This window comes from Haliaeetus albicilla, chromosome 24 (assembly GCF_947461875.1).
Source record: "Haliaeetus albicilla chromosome 24, bHalAlb1.1, whole genome shotgun sequence".
Classification (NCBI taxonomy): Eukaryota; Metazoa; Chordata; class Aves; order Accipitriformes; family Accipitridae; genus Haliaeetus; species Haliaeetus albicilla.
The window spans coordinates 2,977,372-3,000,314 of record NC_091506.1 but is presented as its reverse complement, the minus strand read 5'-3'; the positions used below and the strand labels follow the sequence as shown (position 1 = coordinate 3,000,314).

Sequence of the window (22,943 nt, the reverse complement as noted above, 5' to 3'; positions counted from 1 at the left end):
ACTCGTCAGATAATCAGTTACGCTTTATCATTGCCCAAACTTACTGTAACCATCAAAACACTGTTAGTACCACTTAAGAGAAATTTAACACCAAGGAATGCAAGCAATCAGAGCAAAAAAAGAGAAGTCTACAAATTATTCACCAAAAATCAGTCTTTTATGAAGTTTATACAACATTGCTATTGACAGAGACATTACCCACTCAAGTCCATCACGGGGTGCAGTCACAGAGTTGTACAAAGGTGGTATTGACGGGACGTTAGCTGTGTGTGCCAGGGTTTATACTGCAGTTGTGTCCTGCCAGGGTAAAGTCTTGCACCAGGCTTCATCACAGGCAGCTGAAGCTACACATGGCCAGGTTCTTCACTCACTCTATTCAGGGCAACATTATCCTATATCTGTGTAAGTGAAAATTTGTCTTGGCCAGACTTGGATATGACTTTGCGATGTGAATGGCTTTTATGAACTAGATTGGGGGTTGCGTGTGAATATGGGGTATGGCTGGTGTTTTGTATGGCAAAATGTTGTTATAGTATCTGAATACATAAACAACAGGTGTGAATGTTTGGCACTTTCTAGCCTGGAGTGCAGCAAATGCCAGAAGGTGAAGAAGGGCTGGGCTCATGCGTGCATCTGCTTCTCCAGTGGAAACCCAGATTGCGGCAGGCACAGACGGTAGTGCACACAGAGCCAAGAAACATGTGTCTGTACTAAATCATATAAAAGCAAAATGCTAGATTTACTCCCTCACTACCATTGGTTGCACTGCAATAGTTGAGGGAATAGCTTCACTCCAGGAAAAAGTTCGTGTGACATCGCTATTGCTGTCGGCCGTATCTGGAAGGGCCCCATCTATGACAGGGAAAGCAGAGGTGTGGAGTAAAATGCACAGCAAAACTTTAGCACTTCCTGTACTTAAGATCAAATTGCATTTGAAAAAATAAAAAAGGAATCATAATTTTACAGAATTGCATGATCAAGGAAAGTGCAAACCTAACTCACGGAACTGTATTACTGTATTCACTGTATCTGGGTTTAAATTGTTGTTTATAACATACCAGGGTGAGCCTCACCTTTCATTTCAAAATGTCTCAGAATTATGTACTGCTCTTCCAAAATGCTGTACTACTGCAATTATAGTTTGGGTTGCTTGGGACTGTTATGAAGGGAGGATTTTCTTATTTTCACATTTGTTTCTTGCCATGCGTAATAAGCCTAATTTTTATGCATCAAGATTTACAGGAAAAGCTGCAAATCTTTTGTTTCACACTGGATAATAGTTCCCGCCTGTCCAACCTGAAAGTGACATAGTAGGTGATAACATAGAAATTATAGGAATCGTTAAAGATTGGATTAATCTCTGTAACTTTCAGTAAAGCCTATAAAAAAATAATAGTGTATTGTACCACAATGTTCTTATTAAAAATGATAAATGATCCCCATTTTTTGGCTAATACTAATTTCAAAATTTCATTCTTCTATTCAGCTTTATGGTTACCATAATCTAGATGTTTTAATAGCTTTTCCCATAATAGCTACAGAGACCTTTTTAAGTGGCAGCCCTGACTTTATAGAAGAGACTTTAAAAAAAAAAAAAAAATCAAGAAAAGAGTTTCTTGTACTAAAAGGCAAAGACAAGGCAAAGACAAAATAGTATGCATGTGACAAGACAGAAGACCAGAGAACGTTATTTTGGTAAACCATATTGTCTAATTATAATAATTACTCATAGCAGAATTTCTGTTCAGCTTTCAGTAACCTTTTTTCACCACTTCCTATCATTTAGAGAAAGTTTAAAATCTACAGTGTCTTTAGCTTTGTTTCTTGTCTTGAGCAGAAAGTATTCTGGGGGCAGCACAGGAGGGACATGTTTTAACAGAGTTTATCATTGAATGCTTTAGAAAAATGACGAGATCTGAATGTGATCAGGAAAAGCAGACCCAGGAGGGCTGTGTGCCTTGCCGAGGGAAAAAAAAAAAAAACCAAAAAAAACCAAAAAAAACCCAAACCAAAAAAACCAACAAAAAAAACCCAGACAAAAACCATGCAGCAAGGCAGAGTGATGCAACTTCCACTCCTTTGCGTCTCCTATTTTCCCCAGGGCGAGCGAAGGCGCTGGGTTCTGCAGCAGCACCCCAGAACTGCAGCCGCCCTCCGCCCCTGCAGCGTGGCACGGGGCTGCTGGGTTTCTCTGCCAGTGCCCTGGCAAGCGGCTCAGAACATTTCTTCTTGAGGGTGGGGAGAAAGAGTTTGTCTGCAGTCTGATAATAAAATTGAAAAGGCATATCTTAAACGTCCTAAATCTGTATTCAAGTGGCTTGAATAATTTATTTCCTTTTTAATTGCTGAAGTTGATGGCAACTGCTGGCTGCTCTAAATTTTGTTAAACCATGATATTTAGCCATGCAATAGTGGCAGAGGACTTGGGTTCTATTTTTAAATATTGATTGATATTTCTATGGGATACAGGGATGTGTTTGTGGTTAATACACTTGGTCCTGAAACACAGAGGTAGCTTGAGCATCAGGGTTTGCTGTACTGCATGGAATGAGCAACTGGTGTGAGATAGTTTCTGAAAAGGATAAAAGGAATGAAGGAAAAGGCTTCTGGCTTCTTTTTTGGTGTTGCTGCCACACACGTTTAAGTAAACCAACTCTGGAAATAGCAACTTGAATAAAAGGCTGTTGGTGGAGCTTTGAATCAAGACTGTTCCTGCCTGGTGTTGCACAGATGAATGTTTGAGGCGTATAGCCTGCCTGCCCCGTACTGCGTATCATGTTCTCCTGCTGATCGCTAGCCCAGAGACATAAATATTAATGGTAAGTGTACTGTGTTATTTCTGTGTGATTGAGCTTCTCCTGAAAGCCTCTACTGCAGTGGCAGAGGAGGTTAATGGTCTGCCGGTGTGCAGTGGGCTTTCCTGCCACATGTCTGATCTGGGAGTTATTCGCGGCTATGCGTGTTTGTGCCCATTGCTTCCACCATCCATCTTGGCCAAAGTCAAATCAAGCTTCTGCTAACATGCCTGTTACTTCCACTGCTCTTCACAAGCCCAAATTTTCCATGGGCTCCTTTGCAGTAGGTGAGTGATGTTAACTAATTTAGGACACTCTTCCCCATCTCTGTTGTCTTTGCTCTGGACCAGTAGAGCAAATACCTAGCAACTTGTGACCCCGTGGACAGAAACCTGCATTCTCTTGGCCAAAAGAAATCCACTTTCCTCCTTCTAGCATGTGCCAATGGTGGTAGTGTTGGTATTCCAGGTATCCAAGTGTGTGTGATCTGTTGGCATGGATTTGTGTGGATGAAAAAGGCTCTTGATGTAGTCAGTAGCACAAGAAAAGTTTGGGGGTTGAATGTCTTCCATCTGGTGATGGATTGAGCCAGGGTAAGTAGACCGTCTGTACCAAAAACATCCAAGTAACTTCTCCATCCTCCTGTCCTTACTGATGATAATCATTACAGAAGTGAAGACTTGCCACCCAAAAATCTTCATCTCATTCTGGTCTGTCACGGAAATCCAGGCCATCAGGGCAGTGAAGAAAAGTACGGTATCAAAGTACGACATAGGTCTTTGCGGCGGATAACCAGGCAGGTGCTCTGCTGCTGGCAGTGGGATTGCAGCTGGTGGAGTTTCTGCTTGTCTTTAAAAACAGCAAATATGGGTCAGAAATCTTCAGATAATATTCTGAATGTGAATACTTGAATGTACTTTAAAGGGGAGATTAAAAGCGTTGTAAATTAGGCAAAATTACATGAAAAGGGCCCAGAATTAGAAAGGGGAAGTTTGTAGTGAATTCCTCGAGGATGTAGAGTCTAATGTGTAATTAGAGAACCACGAATTGCCTGTTACTGCTTGTTCTTTGTACTGAAAGACTCCATGTCTGTAGCTTCGGTAAACGTTTCAATCACATGCAGTCACCAGGAGCCATCTCGGGCTGTATTTTAAGTGTCTGTTTACACAGTTGTTACAAATTGCCTATGGGATGTGAACTGTCTATCACTTCCAGAGCAATTAGTATGTGAAACCTTATCAAAAGAAATCCGTCAAGTTTGAAAAGCCATAAATATTGCACTAGGATCTCTAAGGAAATCAAAGTGAGTTTGATACAGTATTTATTTACATGTTGCTACACAAGCAAATGCACTTACAGATGCTCCAGTCTGCGTTATTCCCTGTGCTCTATATTCCATTAGTCCCATGTTATTTGAGAGAGAGAGAGAGTCTTATCCAGTTGTTTTAAATATTATATGGCGATAATGGACTGCTCCTAATATCTAATATATCTAATTCTCTGTAATTCAGGCAGTTGTATTTTTCTGGACAATGATTTGTTGTAATGAAAGGAAGGCAGAGGTGTAACATCAGACCTTCATTATGTTCCTCAGTTTTATGTAGTGAAATTAATAGAGTTTGAAGATGGCTTTTGGGGAGATTTTGGTGTTTTGCACTCTAGAAATAGGTCTCCCTTAGTTCCCCCTGCGTTGGGTTCCTCTGTGTGGAGGAATCCCAGATTATCACCATTTGGTGCTGTCTTTGATCAGACCTCTTTACTACCACACAACTTTACATTTGCCTTCTGCTCTCCTGTGACCTGCTTACTCAGGGTTTCCAACCTGGCACTCAGCTCAAATGACACAAATATTCAAGACTTTTAACTAAGGCAGAGGGTAGGAAAAGCTGCTACGACGATTAGAAGATTGGAAAGCCTGTCTTGAAAATGAAGGCAGAAGGGCTCTTGATGGCTCTCACCAGTGAAGAGGCAAGAACTCTTTAAGCTAAAGGCATCATTAGCCCAGAAGCACATAGCTATAGACTAGTAATGAAAATATTTAACCTGGAAATTAGAGGGTTCTTAGCAATTAAAGTAATACCAGCTTACAACAGAAAAGCGGGAGCCAAAAACCTTGCTGCTTCTAGGGTATATTTATGCATGGGACTACGTAACCTGGGGAAGGATAGGATGGGACAGGGATTGTTGATCCAGAAAGACCCTCCCAGTCCTGTGTTTTTCTGAGGAACGTGGTCAATTCACCATTCCACAGTCAATGCAAAATGTTGTTGTATTGCAGAGCTTGGGGAGCTTTGGTGGAACCCTGCTGCGTGAAGATTCACTCAAATTTAAATGCCTCTGTGTATTCCAGGGCAGTGATGTTTATTTACCTATTGCTGGATGCTTCTGGAGGAACAAGATAATTGTTCACCAAGAGTAAATTAAAAAAAAACTTAACTACTTGCAGAAAATAATAAGCCAGCTGAGAAGTGGTACCTTGTTTGCTCTGAGTATCCTCTTGACATCAGCATGAGGTTACTTATAATTAGATGCACATGTGTAAATATGATGATTAGATATTCCCACATAAATGTAATTATCATATCTTCCTAGAAGTCTAAGCAGGCATTTTATAATCCTGTTGTTAAAAATAAATAAATAAAAGCCAACAATCTGCATTCAGCCTCTTATATATGTAAACAGCGGAACATGAGGGCAGAATATATTTTCCAAAGTACCTAATGGTAGTTGAGGTCAATTACAGTTATGACTCATTAGAGTATTAAACTAAGAATACGCTTTTTAGTATAATTAGTGTTCTCTTAGAAAACTACAGCAATCTTATATTCACTTTAATTCTTCAAGCATTTTCAGGGTGTTTGGGCATTAGTCTTAGGCAAATATAATAGGGTTATGTTGCATTAACCTCATTTACAAACTCTGCAACCACTTGCGGCATCTCTCTCACTTATTTTTTTATTGCTCAAATAACTTCCAAAGATGCCTTATAAAACATGGAGTACTGTCTAATTAGTCATATAGAAGATTACAGCTGCTTAATTTAGTGTTCAGTGTTTTGCTGATTCAGAAATTCCAAAGGAATAAAACATACAGTGTGTGATAACACAGCTCGGCAGATCCTCCTCCAAACTGTCTATTTAAAGGGAAAAAAAAATAAGAAAGACAAAAGAAAAGTCATGAGTCAGGCTGAAGTGTTCATGACAAAAAGGTGAGATTCTTGTAAAATGCATTATATTCTGGATTGGAAGAACTTGAAGGATCCACAAGAATATTAGATCTGTGTGCAGGCTCAGAAGTGTCACAGTGGGAAGTCGTATTTGTAGCCATAAAGATGAGAACTTGCAAAATGTTAGCCTTTTTATCATTTCATGGGCTGTGATACATCCAATTTCCCTAACCAAAGGCGGCAGGGAGAAAATATTTTTCGGGGCTCCAGCTCTGACTTGGGATGGAGCCCAGCATCACGCTGTGGCCCGTGAGGGTGTGCATCCTGTCACTAACGCTGGTGGTACCTTGTGGTTCCAGAGCTCACCTACGCGTGGATCTTCAACGAATACCCGACCTTCGTACACCAGGACAATCGCCGCTTTGTTTCGCAAGAGACTGGGAATTTGTACATCGCAAAGGTAGAAGCTTCAGACGTGGGCAACTACACGTGCGTGGTGACAAACACGGTGACCAACAGCAGGGTCCTGGGTCCCCCCACCCCGCTCATCCTCAGGAACGACGGTAGGACTTAGAGGAGGGGAATCGCGGGCTGGGGTTGGAGAGTTTGTTTTGTTTTCCTTGACTGGCTGTCACCCAGAAGTTAAGAAATGGCCTGAAGTATTTATATCAGAGTAAAGGGAGAGATTTTCCCCTTCAAAGAGATTCAGTGAGGCTGGAGACCTCTGCTCTAGCTGTGGTTCAAAGTCATAGACAGTGGTGGGGTTTATGATGCTGTGGCCAAGGTTGCTCTTCCCACCACTGGAACAACTCTAAGTGTCAGGCAATAATTATAAAAGAAAAACCTGGTGACACTTGGCCAAAGACAGGAAGTAAAATAGATTTCAGAGTTTGGATATACTAGTTCTGCTCATTTTATGCAGCAAAAAAGTGAACAAAAGCACTTTGTTGTTTCAGTAACTATTAGCTTGGGCTGTATTTCCCAGCAGAATTAGTGCTATTTTTAGTAGTCTGTGGAATAATACAAAAAAGCGAGAAGAAACCAAAAGAGGATTTCTAAATTTATACAGACAATTGATTTGTATCATCGTCATTTTTAAGTAGATAAGAAAAATAAATTTGCGTGTTAATTTGCAATTAGAATTAATTAAAATTTGTCTGTTTAAGGGATAACAGTTAGGCTGTTTGTTCCAGAAATAGAAATGCATTGTTAGAAACTTCTTCTAGAAGAAGATCTGTTGTCACCTAGTGGTATTTGACAAAATTTCCTTGCTTGTAAAATACGGGCTCGTTGCTGCCAGCCTCCTGCCCGTAGCTGTCCCCTTCACATTAATGTGGTTCCTGCAGACGGGGAGTTTGGAAACATTGTCGGTAACAAGAAAGCGCCGTGGTTAGGCTGGGAGGGGTGAAGACGGCTGCTCTTCCAGGTCTGTGCCAGATCTGCTCTCCATTACAGGGCAGGCTGCATTTCTATAAACATAGTGGCACTAAATTTGTCCCTCTGAGTCCAGAGTAAGTAATCTAATGTATGAAAGATAAAGAGGAATATTTAAATTTGTCTCATACTAACATTTTCAGTATTGAAAAAGAAATATTTTTAAGTGTTACATTAACAGGACTTTTATGCAAACCTCACCTAGCTGAAAGTGCTTCCATTTATCACAATCAAGCTCGATGTCTGCTTCTGTTCTGAGATGGGGCTGATGCTGGGATGATTGCTAGGCAGCCTGATTGTAAAGTGCCTCGCCAAGGGCTTTACCCCAGTGCATCGCTCCTCTGTGCACTCCGCTTTATTTACAGGGACCAATTGCCTTCCTGAGGTAATTCACAAGAATGTTCTCCGATTCCTTTGAAGTGCACTCTGCTGTTTATTAAAGATATGAAACTTTAATTGAACCTCTGAGGGGCTGGGAAATACATTCCTGAGTTAAACTAGAAAGGTGCTGTTGTATCTGTAGAGCCAAAGATGGCTTTACTGAAAGCCAAACATGGGCTAAATATGTATTTTAAAATAGTCTGCACTAGTATTACAGGCAAGCTTCATTTTAAAAATCAGCAGGTCTCAATTTTTCATTGCACATAGAGTATCTCTACAAAATCTGATATAAAACACTATCACACTTGAAAAGAGAAATTATGTATGTTGCTTCAGAAGCGTGAACAACAGAAGAGAGTAAAAGGTGAGGCACATTGTATTTCCACTGGCAAATGCGTCTTGCTTATCTTTTGTATCCATAACTGACATGTCCAGTATATCTTAATATATATGACATGCTTTTTTTCCTTACAACACTTTATCATTAAATTAGTAGGCTTGGAGGCTAGCTCATCAACAATTAATGTTTCAGTTCCATTTAATTTCAATTAGTGAGTTAAGTGGAAAAAAAATTCATAATGTACCTCTCCCAACTGATTTTCATGTACTGAGCTGCTCCTCTGGCTGCTGCCTGGGCAGGCAGCAAGGTGCCGTGTCTGCAGGGGCTCTGGTGCAGCTCGGGAGAAGGGCTGGGGGGTCCCCTGCCCCCCCGGCAGCTCCTGAGTTATGGAAGAGTTGATGCTGCTCTGAGGCCCGTCAGCCCTGGGCTGGAGGGCTGGTGTTCCAGCCGGGACAGTCTGACCTCCTCCAATGCACCCTTCATAAAATTGTCTGCTGCTAGAAGTTTCTAAGCTATTGCCTGGATTGCTTCATATTGAAATACTTTCCATGAATTCCCCCCAAAATCCAACCATCTCCTTGTGAAATTCTGTTTTTCTCAAACATCAGTTATTTTTAAATGCAAAACATTTTTGCTGTCATGCAGAATTAGTTATGGGTCCTTGTAGTTGATACATAGCCCCATTACTTTGAAAGAAATAAATGGTGGAAGAAGACACTATACAAGAGGAATACTGGTCATGTAGAACTAAGAATAGCGCCTATATTTGTTTTTTTAATTATTTCACACTGTGTTGAAGAGAGAAAAAGAGAAGACTCTTTCCTTTTGTGCTGATGATAATCTCTCACTCAAAAACTTTTAAAAATTCCCAATTCTGGAGCTGTAGGAAGAAAACAGAGTTCAGACGCTCACAGTTTGGCTGACCCTATGCGGTTCGATATCAAGAATTTCAACTGTTTTAACAGATAAGTGTATGAATTACGTGGTGGGTATTCTTACCACTGCCAATGCTCAGACTGCTCCTTGAACAGGTGAACAGTCCTCATTCACCCAGAGCAGCTCGCCGCTGCAGGGCTGGGAGTGCAGGACGGCATATGCTGGGCTGAAATCTCACCCGTGAGAACCCCGAGGTTTCTTTTCACATTTCTTCTCCAATTTATGGCATTAATTTTGCTAGACTCAGTTGTGAATCATTTAGGCTTTTTACGTTGAATACCTGCCATCTTTGTCATGGTTATTTTACTTGAATGTAATCATCCTGGAAAAACAACTTTTCAGCATGTTTTTTTTCAAAGCGCTGCTTGCTCTACAATGCCAGGCTTTTGAGCTGTAATCTGTAAAAGGAAAAGATATGGGTGTAGGGGATGAAATCAGATCCTGTAGGCAGATTGCTTTCCCCACCTGTGCCTTTTGTCCTTCTCTTTTGCTTGTTTTCAGCTGCGAAGCTCCGGAATTATAGATCTCCTGATGTTGTTTGCAGCGGCTTTTTGTAACCACCGGTACATGCTCTTGTTGACAGAACTCTGGTTCCTTCCCTGTTGCTGTGCTGTGGAAGCAGAAGGTGCCTCTTACCCCATTAGTTATCCTCAGACAGCTTTTCCTCCTTGGAGAGATAAATATCATAGAGGGTTGCGGGATGGTGGTAGGAACAGACCGTGCCGAGGCAGCTGTCACGGTCAGTGTGAGCTCAAACTCTCTGCCTCTATGGACAGAGGTTATCTGATGATGATAAATACAGTGTACAAACTGGGAAAAGGACGTTTTTCCTCTGGCCCTCTTCATTCCCTCCCACAAATGCATGCAGTCACTCCCTGTTTAAATACTTTTATGTAGCTGTATGGATTTGTGACGGTGACGATGCTTGCAGTGCAGGTGGATGAAAGATCTAAATACAGTATCGTGTAAGCGTAGCAGTCCCCGAAATGGCACATTTACGGTTTGGGACCTGTCCTCGTGAAATGTGTACCTATATTCCAGCACAGGTCTTGAGGAATGACAAGCAGCAATCCCTTTCACATCATCTAAGTGCTAGTGTATAAAAGGAAAAAATAAAAGATATTATGGTTTTCTACATTTCCCAAGGTATTGAGGTTGGGTTTTGGCTTGGGGTTCTGCAGGAACACAAGTTAGTCCTGACCATACCAGTTGGCACCGGTTGTGGAGAAAGGGCTCTCTGAGCTATTTTCAGGGTAGGGAATCAAATAAAGAGCTAAATGTATACGGCACCAAAGGCTGAGAATGATCTTAAAGCCTGAAGTAAGGCATCTGCTAGTATTGTAGCGCTTACTGCAGCTCAGACAGAAAAAGGGTTTACATTTGAATGGCTCTTTCCCAAACAAGCCTTCTGGCAGTTCACGGTGGGATATGGACTGGAAGAGAGGGAGGAAAGGGAGCAAACCTGCAACACTGTCTCCTCCATTTAATAAACCAGTGTCCATCGTCTGGCTGCCCCTGGCTGCCGTGTCCCTGTCAAGGCCGCGGTTTCCACACCATGACCCCGGGAAGGGCCATGGGTACCCGGGGATGCCGTCCCCACCGCCACAGCAGCATGTTTGGGACCCTCTGGGCCATCCCGACCCTGCAGCAAACACCAGCCAAACCCTCTTAGGAACACCCAGGTGTTCATAGCCACTGCTCTTGCAGTATTTTACTTCTTCTCTTTAAAATGCACTTTGGATTTTTACATCAGAATTAAAACAGTAATATAGTAGGAAGGAACTGAAATAGTCCTGGAATAAAATTACCATCAGCGGCAGCTGTATGGGCCAATTAAACTTTAACATTTCACAGGTGGTGTCAGGAAATGCATATCATCTCCTCAGACAAATTAGCTTGCTTCTGAATTCCTGGGACTTTCATCCAAAAGCAAGTTTTTTAAGCCTTGAAATTGGAAGAAAAATACGAAAGCCTCTGAAATGCAAACATGTAGAGCATCTGATGTGCCGTGACACTGGAAACGTTCTCCAAGCTACAAACCTCGTGCCTATTTTAGTCTTTTATTTTCTCCCCTGTCCTTTCCACCTGCACAGCTAAGTCAGATGTTAAATCACCCAGGAACAGCAGGAAAAATAAGGACTGTCTGCATGGAAATGGTCTTCCATTCGGGATAGAGGTATCTCAACTGCACTGATGTTTCTCCTATAAAGCTGAGAAGGCAGGACTCAGAGCATACCCTATATATATGTGTGTCTGTGTAGGTAGGTTGTAATTGCATTGGGAGCCTTGTGATTTTTCCAGGTACGAGTCCTGATTTTTAAGTGGTTAGAGTTTGCAGTTACACTGGTAAAACAGCTGCCCTCACAGTCATAAGAGACAGTAGTGGTTGCCAGAGCCAATGTCCTACAGCCTACAGGTAGTCTTCCCATCCTGGTCTGGGGTTTTGTCACCCCTGGGATTAGGGCTCTCCAGTCACAGCCCGAGGCAAAGAAACGGGAACAATAAAAGGAATAAGCGAAGAGAAGGCAAAAAAAGCCATTTTTCCTCCCTCCCATTCCTGTCTCCTGCTCTGTCAGTTGAATAATGTATTAATAATACATTCTGCCTTAATTTCCTAAATAGCCCGTTAGTGTCACACTATACTTTACAGCCTGCTTTGCCTAAGGGGACCGAGTTCCTGCCTCAGCAACGGAGGAGGTGCAGAAGAAGGAACCATTCTCACGGATTTTGTTTGTTGAGGACTACTGGTTTGTAGCTGGCCTGTTGGTGGACAGGCAGCTCCTCGGGCCAGCTCCCTTTATCCCGTGTTATTTGGCCGCCGCGTCATCTCCCACCCTCCAGCTGGCTGCCAGTGGAGCCTGCAGAGTTGTTTTGGTAGGGGCTGCATCCCCTCTGCTCGCCTGCCTGGGCTGGGGGGGGTGGCTGGTGGCACAGGCACTGAGGAGCTCTTCAGCCATCTCGAGGAGGGTGATGGAGACCATAATTTCTCCAGCATCTGAAAGCCAGCATCTTCCCAAGTGAGGCAGCTGCCTGAATCCGGTCAGGCTTTCGTGGGATGCGTAGCCTCAAAAGCACTTCCTCTGCCAAATTTGTGGTCTTCGTTGCAGAACGTGGAAATAGTCTTCTGGGAAAAGATCTCAGTAAGTTCTAATACCAGCAAAACAATGCTGCTGCTCCCAAACATTCACAGCCAGCCTTGCCCTTGGACACCACTGGGCAGTAGCTGTTCTTGGCTCGGCTGAAGCTCACCCAGCAGACGTTTAGCACGGAGTCTGGAGAAATTCAGGCAAGATTGCGAAGATTTGGCAAGTCACAGTTGGGAGAAGAGAGGGGATCTTCCATGATGTTAACTGTAACAGATGCTTCCAGTCCTTCAGGGCTGCAGTGTTAACATGCAGAGGGCTAATGAGTAGCGTGCTCCGTAATTCTTGTTTGTATAGTGTGTAAATGCTGGAGCGCTGACACAGACTCACGGGTTTCCTGCTGTATGTGCTGGCCAGGACATGACTATGGAGGGAGCATTCGTATTGTTAATAAATGCATTTAATTTTGATGACTGATGTTGTGCAGCAGCTACACTTTATGTAATGTGGCAGCAATGCTTATTTGCAATTAACGGGTTGGAAAAAAGATGATGTAACCTGAATTTTGCACCAGAACAGGTAATATACAGGTCAGCAAGTAAAGGTAGACTTGATGTAAGCCTCATACTGAGCATGTTCAGCTTTAAAACTGTTAACTGTGAAAAAGTAAAGAAAAAAAGGCTTTTCTTGCATGCTCTTTGCAAAGCAGGGGCAGAGGAAGCAGCACTGCCATCATGGGCCACCGTAAGCAGCCCTGAATTACCTGAATATCTCTGCAAACTCATGCTATCTCATTTCGGTGTTACTCGTGCTATCTCATTTCTGTATTCGTGCATCCTGGTGGTATTCATCTGGTCTGATCCAGCACCGTTCCTGCCTCACAGCCCGCACGTTCCTCGCCTGCCCCGTGCTTGGCCAACATCCAGGAAGCACTGTGCAGTTAAAATTTAAACTGCAATCATCAATTAGCTGATAATCACTATTGGTGAAATTATATGTGCCGATTTTAAGACAGTACAGTGACTAGAAATGTAGCCATTTATCATGAATATAATGGCCTTTTTATGTGCACAAATTTTTAAACACAATTTCATAAAGAGGCTGCCACGATGCATGATTTACTGGGGCAGTAAAAATAAAGAAATTACCCGAAGAGTATATGATCTCTGCGCATCTAAATCCTTGAAGTTAATAGAACCTTGATTAGCTCCAGTGCTTTTAAAACTTTTTCTAATGGCTATTTGTTCCGCATTTCATTTTCTAGAAGGTGGTGAACCTCCCTTGTTATTGCTTTCCTTATTTCACAAGGTACCTGCAAAAATCCTGAATATTCAAAAGCAAAAAGCAACAGAGCCATAAAGAAATTTTAATCTTTGGCAGATGGTGTGGAGCGCTGGTTCAGATTTTCCTCTGGCAGTAAATGGGAGAAGAGCCCACACTACACGGCTGTTAGAAACAGGCCATGTTTAAAATGAATGGATTAATTGGGCAAGTAATGATGTATAGAACAGCTCTGTGCTAGCACGGGAACACTTGTGAATTTATTGCAAAAATTCAACCAAGCCTTAGCATCTATTTTATGTTCACAGGGGTGATGGGAGAGTATGAGCCGAAAATAGAAGTGCAGTTCCCAGAAACAGTTCCATCTGCAAAAGGAACAACAGTGAAACTGGAGTGCTTTGCCTTGGGGAAGTAAGTTTAGATCCTTTATTATTATTATTGCTTCAGCTTCTCACTTTCATAGTGCTGTATTGCAGAGTTTGCTGGATTTCCTAATCATTCACTTTCCTCAGCAGGAGTTACTTATTGCAAGCATTCATAGCAGACAAAGGACTTGGGGAGCAGGGGCTTTGCTCACCAAAAATACAAACTCCCAAGGAAGAGAGAAGATGTAACTTATTTTGTAAAGATGTGTTTGTGCATCTCCTATTTTGAGGTCTCATGCAACACTTAAAACACATCCCTTGTTTCTAGAGTAAACACTGGCAACACTTCCAAAATCAAAATGTGGGACTGGTAAGAAAATGGATGTATTGTCACAGCAGAACCCCAAATTCAACTTTGTCAAAACAGCATTTTAATAATACAGAGTCTCGTGCTTTTAAGAGGTATGTGAGTGATACACCATTGGTATACATGTGTATATTTATATTATATATAAGCCACCCATAACAAAACTGCTCCAGATCCTGTGCCAGAGTCTTCAGACTGACCATGTCTTCATCATCCTCAAACATGAAACAGTGTTGATTAAATGAGAGCTTATCAGAACAAGACCCATATCTTTTTCTGCAAGTCTTATTTTGCTTTAATTTTCTTATTTAGCCCAGTTCCTACGATTAGCTGGAGGAGAGCAGATGGGAAACAGATACCCAGAAAAGCCAGGAGACACAGGTCAAGTGGACTTCTTGAAATCCCAAATTTTCAGCAAGAAGATGCTGGACTCTATGAGTGTGTAGCTGAAAATGTGAGAGGGAAAAACGTGGCACGAGGACAACTGATATTTTACGGTAAGCAGACTGCCTGCTTTCAGGGAGTTTTATTGTATCAAGTGCAATATGCAGTAAATATTTTGTGAGAAAGTAATTTTGGGGGATATCTTTAAAATTACTTTCTTTTACAAACAGCGCATCTCAAAAAGGGTGTAATTTGAAATAAAAGCTGTCTGAATGGTGCATATTAATTGAGAATCAGAGCGGTTGGAGCAAAAGCGCATTGCTGGAAGGACATTGGCATGGTAACATGCAGAAAACACTTGTGAACGCCTCATTTGCCTTCTTGTGGCTGTGAAGGTAAAGCAGGTATTCTGGCAGAGCATTGTCGTGGTTACAACTTGGGATATATTACCTATGTGTTGCCCCAGCTTGTGTTAATAAATGTTAATGGCTTATAATCAGTTAAGGACTGCTTTCAAGATGGATCACTGGTTGCACAGCCTGGGAAGTTGGGATTTAACCATGTCGGAGCCAGCAGACTCCTCTTCACCCAAAGACTTCCTACACCTGCTCTTCTTACACTGGAATCAGAGCCATTGATCCGGGCACAATAAAAATGTAAAATTTCAGCTTTATAGGCCTTCTGTGTTAAGTAGAAGATGTGTTAGTACCTCTAATCCTGATACAAGTGTCTGCCTATCCCTACATTTCTGCTGGAAACAGCCCCATCTTGCAAAGCAAATTAAATGCTTCTAGGAGGTGAACCAAACTTGCAGGGGAAAAGTTTTGCCTGTTCTGAGTTACTGTGGATTTACCTACGTAGAGGTGAATGAGAGTCACAGAGAGGGGTTTTAGAGGTACGAATGGGTTGTTGGTTTGGTGCTTAGTTTCTGTTTGATATTTTTTTGGAGGGGAGAAGGCTGCAGGTTACATGCCCTACATGTAGGTGAGCGGAGATCTCCCCACCATCATAAAAATCTTTGTTTTGTTGCTGCCCTGTTACCGTCTTCAGGAGCATAATAGAGTGTCGTTTTTTATTGAACACAGGGAGAGAAATTCAGTGTTTTCTCCCCCAAATGCTCCTGAGGGCCCAGCTTCTTTAAGCAGGGAAGATTGGGTTGAACTCCAGAGATGAGGAATGTTTTTGATTTATAGTAGATTTGCCACAGAAAAAGAGTTTAGGAACTAACCTTCCTGGCAAAAATGGATTGAATTTGGTGAGTAATGTAATTTTTTTTTTTTTAAAGGCATATATAAGGATGTTTTAAAATTGGAAATACTTCTAAAATACATTACATTTAGAAGTCAGAACTTTTGGGGCTTCCAGTTCAAATGAACACTTCTTCTTTTAAAAAGGAGTGAAATAACAAAAACAAAGTGAAATCTTTCATGTTAAGGAGAGAACCTGGGGTTGATTCAAACTGGGTTTTCTTTTTTTAATTAAAAGATTTGAAGATTTATTTTTCTGTTCATCAAACAATGCATGTTTCTCCTGATTTTTCCCATGTGAGTAGTAAATGAAAAGACTCATCAGTTTTACAATTTTGCTCAACCCACAGCCAAACCTGCCTTTCTTGCAAAGCAGTAAATTGAGCCTTTGGTATACTCCCACCATAGCATATATTCAGTTATAATCTAATTACCATAATGAATTTACCAGTATGGATTCCATTGCTGGAGGACTGCAGATCCTACACAAAAGCTGCCACTGTGGCTAGTGCTGGTTTTCACACTCAAGATGGCATTTCAGCAAAGAAGCTCGAGATTTTATGGGAAGAGGAGTGTCCTCCTCTCCTTCTGTTTGTGATTCTGGGAACTATCTTTACATCCGCTTTTCTTCATGTGAGCAGAGGAGTTCCCTATGGAGAGGTGTTAGCCTGCCACCTCTGCTGGTTACTGGTTTTAAAGATAATTGACTAAAATAGCATCCTTGTTGTCTTGAGGATGATGAGTTACTAGTTTATAAGTATGCAGTTTTCAAGGATAGCTTGTGTTTGGTGGCCATTTAGTACTGAAAACAGATCTCAAAAAAAAAACTTTCCTTGTAAGCTAGGCTCTGGAGTTCCATGTGTCAGTGAAAGTTTTTTAGGGAAAGTAACTTACTGTAAACATTTTATATGAATAGTTGAAACAAAGTAATTTTCCTTAATAATTTTTCTTTTTAAAGCTGAGGAGTGTTATGTTGTTATTGAAGTACAACTGTAATGTTGGCAGAGGTTTTCAGGTTACTTTTGGCGGGTTGTGGCTGGCGCCTGGAGCAGGGAATGATCTGGAGGATGTAATACGGGCGGTCGGACATGCCGTCTACGCGCGGTGACATGCTCTGTCACAACGCGTGCCCTGGAGATCACAATCTGCCTCTAACGGTGTGACTTCTTTAAACTCGGTTATCCGCCTCTTTGCATAGTATAAAATAAAAAAAAAAAGAAGAAGAAAAAGAAAATGAAATTCAAATTTGCCTGCTTGCTGTAGATAACCCAGCATTGCCTCTATTGTCAGCTTCTTTCAGTGCTCCTGGAAGTTGTCAGGAAAGGTTAGCTTTTGCTGTATTTCATTCTTGTATCAATGTTTATTTTTTCCTGTGTTAGCATATCAGTGACACTGAAGTTGTTTGACATTCTCGTTGCAGCAGGAAAGGTTAATTAAACGTGTAAGATCTGTTCTTCCTCCGTTTTCTGTGCTTCGAGCCCCTGCAACAGGCTGTGTTTTATTGCCCTCCAAAAGCATTTGTTCTGAGTGCTGTATGTCCTACTTGATAGATAGACCTTCATGATAGAAGAGATGTTGATGTTAATGCAATTACAGTGACTTATACCTGTTTCCTTGACTATTATAACTCTGAACAACATATCACTTGTTTTGTTGCAGTAAGTCTCCTGTTCTGTCTGCCATTCCTAACCAGATACCACGTACCTCAAATTAGCTCCTGAGAGTTAGCAAATTAAACCGCAAAACCTCTTCTTTGCCACCCTCGTTTAGCAGCCATAAATGCACGTCGTGCTGCATCCCTGACTTTGCAGCTTGTTCCCCGCAGACCCCGTGCCAGCCAAATCCCTGTGGCTGAGGCAAGTGAGGTCCCTGGTGCGAGCCAGCATCGGCACGGCCGGAGCACATCACTGCCACGGCGCTGGCTGCCCCGACGCCTCTGCTTCGAGCGCCAGCTTTGCCATTGAACTCAGCAGCGAGGGTCCACTGTGCCGTCAGCTGTGTGTTTTGACGCGCAGCATTTCAGAAGCACTCCCATTGACCTGATTCTATTTTTAATCTGGCTGCTCATAAATTTTAAATTTGATAACCCTCCGCGAGGCTAAGATTTATGTGCTGAGCAAAAAACAATGCCAACAATTTTTATTTTTTTTTTTAGCTAATTTAAAAAGAAGTTGCCTTTTTGTTTGTAAAACCAGCATCAAGGAGATGCTTATTTATTATCACTATGGACGTTGTTTTATTCATGTTAAGTTTAGATGCCATTTCAGTCAGATCTTCCTTCACCAGACAGACAGTCACAACCCAAAGGTTGTCCTGAGCATACGACAAGAGGCAATGGGCAGATGCGCAAGCACAACAAACTCATAAGGCATTGTGGTGGCTGCTTATCCCTGTGCTCAAAGCCTTTTCCACAACAGACGAGAGCCTTTTACCCCTCTACAGCTCTGCTGACGTGCCTTGGCCAGGTTCTCCCCACTGACCATCGTTAAAGGTCTCCATACCACCACACCATTGTATTGCTTTCCTGGCCTTTTTTAAAATATGAGTGTATCTTTTTATGCAAAGTGTGAAATGAGATGGTTGTGCCAGTGCTTACTGGTTGGGCTCCACTTCAGTGTGCATTTAGACTTTCCTGTATCGACTCTATCTGATGAGGCAATGCAACATCTTGATATCCCCCACCCCAATGACATGTATAGTCTGAGTAACAGAAAACAGGGAAAAATAGCTGCAGGTCAAGATGATCCGAATATAAGCATGTTCAATGGGGCTGGTAGCGACAGCACTAAGAAAGCAGCACTGGGGGAGGCTGCTCCGCCACGCAGGCAGGTCTGCTGGGCTGGGAACGGGCACCCCAGTACAGGCAGGGGTGCTTGGGGCTGAGGAGCTGCACCACCACCGGGAACGTACGGCTGCCAGAATTATGACCAAAACCATGCAATTTGGCATTGGGCTTTCCAGTCACATCAACACTGTCTTATGCAGCCTAGAAGAGCGGGGAAATATCCAAGTACCGAAACAGCTGGGTTTTGGCCAGCTGGGATGCGGGTGCTGACTCGGTGTCACTGGTGTTGCTCCAGGGTCCTCCAGCATCCCTGTGGCCTGAGCTCATCCAGTCCCTACCCAGCACCTTGCTGGCAAGCCAAGGTGAGGAGGAGAATATTACAGTTTAAGTGGTTACTAAAAGCGTCAGTGAAGCAGCATCCACATTAGCAGAGAGACAGACTTATTTGTAACTGATTACAGTTCTTTGCAGCATTTTGTAAGGTATTCAGAAGAAGCCATTTAATTGGCTGGACCACTTTTCAGATTAAATACTTCTCAAATCAAAGTTCCACCAGGAATTTATGCATCTCCTTAATTTTGCAGTGAAAAGAGTCCCCCTTTCATCAGTGGCCCTGTGTTTTATTTGTGTGAAAGCTACTTTATGCCACTCTATAAAACAACCTCAAATGTAAATCATATTATGCTCTTCATTATGGCTAGAGTCTAAAAAGGAAATTTGCATAAGTGAAAATCAGACAGTTGTATGTCTGTACTCCGTTTAGGTCCCAGATCACAGATAATTTGCTGAAAATTCAAAGCCACTTGAAATAAAATGAGTTTCTGGACTGATAAAAATTCACATAAATAGGACAAGTATATATTTTATTATTAATTACAATTTACATGCCTCACTAGAAAACCCAGTTTGCTACCTGTTACACAGATACATTGCCAACTGATTTCTCACCTTCAAGCATCTCCATGTTCATTTTATTTAAAGTTCTCAAATCCTATGTTGTTTCAGAATATTGTGCCAATTTAACTCTCGGTTAATCGCCACTTAAATGCTTGGCAACAGCCAAATCTGTCCTTCCAGAAAGGGGCGGTTGGCCTTGGGAGCAGTTGTTGCAGTGCCCAATCTCGGTTGGTTACACTCGTCCCGGGGAAAATCACTGCTCAGATGGAGGATGTCTTGACTTTTGCCAGTGGAATATATATTATCTCAGACTTCAGTGCAGGAGGGAGTAAGTCTGAGTTTTGAATAATTTGCTGCCCAAGGGAAGTCTTGCATCCAGAACAAGTTTCTGCACAGAGAACAGGCATGTTTCTCCTCCACTTTTCCAAGGGATTGCTGGAAGCCTGCTTATAGAGAAATCAAATTTTAGGAGATTCAGAAAAAGTGCTCGAATTATTATCATTTTGGCTTGGAAAAATAGCTCTCCAGCAGGAGAAGCAAAAATACAAATAGGTATGAGAAATGAAGTGTGAAGGCTACTCATAGAGCACGCCACACCTCCCTTACTCCCCTGGGTAGCTGCAGTCTAGAGCGTCAGGGATAAAAAATAACCAGATCCCTGAGGACTGGTCTTTATGAACGTGCCTGGCATAACTGTGGAGAAAGTCATGTAATGGTGCAGAATAGCATATGGAACAGCAGGCAAATAAAAGGTAGGGGCAATTTAAGTATTTTTATCAGCTAGGTTAACTCCTTCACATTTTCATCTGTTTCTTTTCCTCTGATATTTAATATTTTGGTCCCAAGCAGAACTCCCAGGCTGGTTTATTGTGGTCAGTCTTCTAGAGAGGCAGAAAGGAGGCATCCTGCTGGAGTGGCAGTATCTGGTGAACTTTCCAAAAACACAGACAAATGGAGATCATTTGGGTGCAACATTCAAGCAAATGACTTTGGTGGAGGATTTGCATAGCTTTGAAGTTGTATAGATTTCAAATAGTCCTTAATTGGCAGTAGAGGTCAAGAGGAAGGGATTAAGAGAAGGAAAGGAAGAGAAGAGGAAAAGTGATAACTTAAACTCTGGTTTCATGTTCCTGTGATCATTGGGAAGGATAACAAATTAGAGACATACGGGTTTCGTTTACAGAAGCTATATCCCCATTTGGACCAGGATGACACGTGCACCAGGATGATGTCTGCACAAACCTTATACACTGGCTGCATTCTTTTAATTACTCATGTATTTTTCTCATCTGTTTTTCTTACTTCTTATGCTTGGCTTTCTGGTTTTTAGACTTTTCTGATCCTGGGCTCAGTGTCAATCTTCTCAGAATAGATATAGTAATGGACAAGTCATTCAGCCTTTCATCTGCCATTAATGATGAATTACACAGCCTGCACTAGGTCATCAGCTGCTATAAATTGGCTTAGGAACACTGAAATCAATATACACCAACTGAGAATTGGATTCTGTATATGTTATTAGTACCTCATTTGCTTTAGTCTTTTTGGTTGTTTTGAACTCACAGATGATTGCAAAGTTCTACAGATCTATTTCTGGTTTATGTCTCACATTGCTCCCATAATTCTTTGATTTTGTTACTCGTTTCTGATGTGATACATCATCACCGGCTGTGTCATTTCATTTTCAAATGCTGTTTAGGACATGATTTCTGGTCCAGCTTTCCAGTGCCCACTTTTGCCTTTCAGTTTACTACAATGAAGGACAGACTCATTCTGGACTTTTTGGTCTTAAAGAAGTAAGAGTATATTTGGGCATAGTTTCCTACTCACCTGGTTTAAAATGCCCCTCTTTGCATTGGTGAAGACTGGAAGGTGATCAAAGGTAAACAGGTTTTTTTCGGACTGCTGCCATCATTTTTGTTCTGTCCCCCTGAGTACAAATTCCAGACAGCTGTCATCACCTAGGAGGGGGATATTTTTCTTTAAAGCTATCCTTATGTAAGAGTCATGCTTAGATTTCTAAGCTTTTTCTTCCACTTTATAGATTTAGCATATGATTTTTTTTCTTGCAATTCAGATGAATTCTTAATCAGCTTCCATGTAATTTTTTTTCTTTAGTACCAGATTTTTCTTCCAGGACGTTTCCAAGGCCAGTAATATCTAAGTACTCCAAATAGGGCCAAAATACTTCCAGACTCATCACGTGAAAGAATTCGTCTTTGGTCAGCTTGACTGAAATGATTTGAAGGACTTTTTCTGGAACACTACTACCAGTCACAAATTAAACCTTGTCATTATCTCAAATAATGTCGCTATGCCAGAAAATGTTGTAGTGTGGAGCTGGTTTCATATCCTTATTTGAATTATTTTAATTATCATGCTTGAAATCTTGTGTCACATTACCATGTATTGGTATGATCCCCAATGGGAGGCTGTCAAATTTCATTATATTATGGTGACTCTCATTTGGTGGCTCAAGCGTATTTGCTGCATGAACCAACCCTTGTGTATTACTCAAGATTAAGTCAAGAGCGTGCCTGCTATTCTCTGAAATGAACTGTTGAAAGGAGAGGTTGACCTAATTAGAAAAGTCTCCCAAAGAGCAGCAGAGAACGAAGCTCCTGTGAAACAAAGGACTCCTCCAGTTTTCACTGAGATTTATTTTTTTGACCTATTATGCTCATTCTGTAGTTGTCTGCATCATAAATGGCTTTAGGATGGAAAGCTTAATCAGTTAAAATAACTGGAGGAGGTGAAGAGTGGTGCACGGTGCAAGACTGTGGCTTGCGGGTGCTGCACAAAAGAGTAAAATGAATAGCGGGGGTGGCAGCTCCCAGCGCTTCCAGCACCGCGCGTTTAAATCTCGGCACTGTTACTTAGGGCAGGAGTTCAGATGTGCAACCTGCAAAGTACAGCAGAAAGACTGGACAGGTAAAGTTTTTTGCTGTGTTGGGTGAGAATTTTCCTTATTTGGGGAGTCTGCCTGAAATAAGGATAAATTCTGAATTTTCTTTCCTCCTCACACAAGTTATCTTTCTTTTTACATAGCATACACTTACATGTTATAGAGCACACCTTACCTTTCATGGGTTTTCTTGGTTTACAGGTTACTTTCAGTTGTTTTGTCTGGATTTTTTTGTTTTCATGTGGGAAATCAGTAAAATGCCCAGTACTGCAAAAAAGGCAAATGGATCTGTGTGGTTTTTATAGAGCTCCTTTCATGGTATCGTAAGACTCCCTTCAAAATTATGAGTTGGATGCTGTTAGAATAGTAAATATGTAAATTCATGAGTAATTTGCAAATGTCCTTGAGCCACTGAACCCATTGCAGTAGCGCAGCGTGTCTCAGCTCGATGGAATTGTTCAAGTTCTTACTCCAGATGACAGAATTGACTTTCATCTTCCTACATTTAAAAGCTTTCCCTTTCATATCTCTTTAGATACAGATAATAAACAAGCTTAAAGTATTACAGGGACAGGAG

The 22,943-nt window shown here is 41.7% G+C and overlaps 2 protein-coding genes and 1 long non-coding RNA gene across 10 annotated transcripts in view; 2 read left to right on the top strand and 1 right to left on the bottom strand.

Moving 5' to 3' along the window:
- Positions 1–22,943, top strand: part of LRRN1 (leucine rich repeat neuronal 1) — a 467,756-nt gene that overhangs the window by 88,395 nt on the left and 356,418 nt on the right. The gene's annotated exons all lie outside the window — the stretch shown is intronic.
- The window catches only part of LOC104320855 (contactin-4), a 348,268-nt gene that overhangs the window by 256,331 nt on the left and 68,994 nt on the right, over positions 1–22,943 (top strand). For all 7 annotated transcript variants that reach the window (XM_069811811.1, XM_069811804.1, XM_069811809.1 and 4 more), the window contains 3 exons: positions 6,321–6,524; positions 13,725–13,827; positions 14,461–14,645. In XM_069811811.1, coding sequence (XP_069667912.1) covers positions 6,321–6,524; positions 13,725–13,827; positions 14,461–14,645 — 492 coding nt within the window. The remainder of the gene's footprint in view (positions 1–6,320; positions 6,525–13,724; positions 13,828–14,460; positions 14,646–22,943) is intronic.
- Positions 4,100–13,717, bottom strand: LOC138690835 (uncharacterized). Of its 2 annotated transcripts, none has more exons than XR_011329643.1 (4): positions 9,689–13,717; positions 9,116–9,450; positions 7,597–8,996; positions 4,100–7,481 (listed from the first exon to the last, which is right to left on the bottom strand). It is a non-coding gene; the product is annotated as an uncharacterized lncRNA (long non-coding RNA). The 2 variants fall into 2 exon arrangements; XR_011329644.1 differs by having other exon boundaries at positions 7,597–7,824.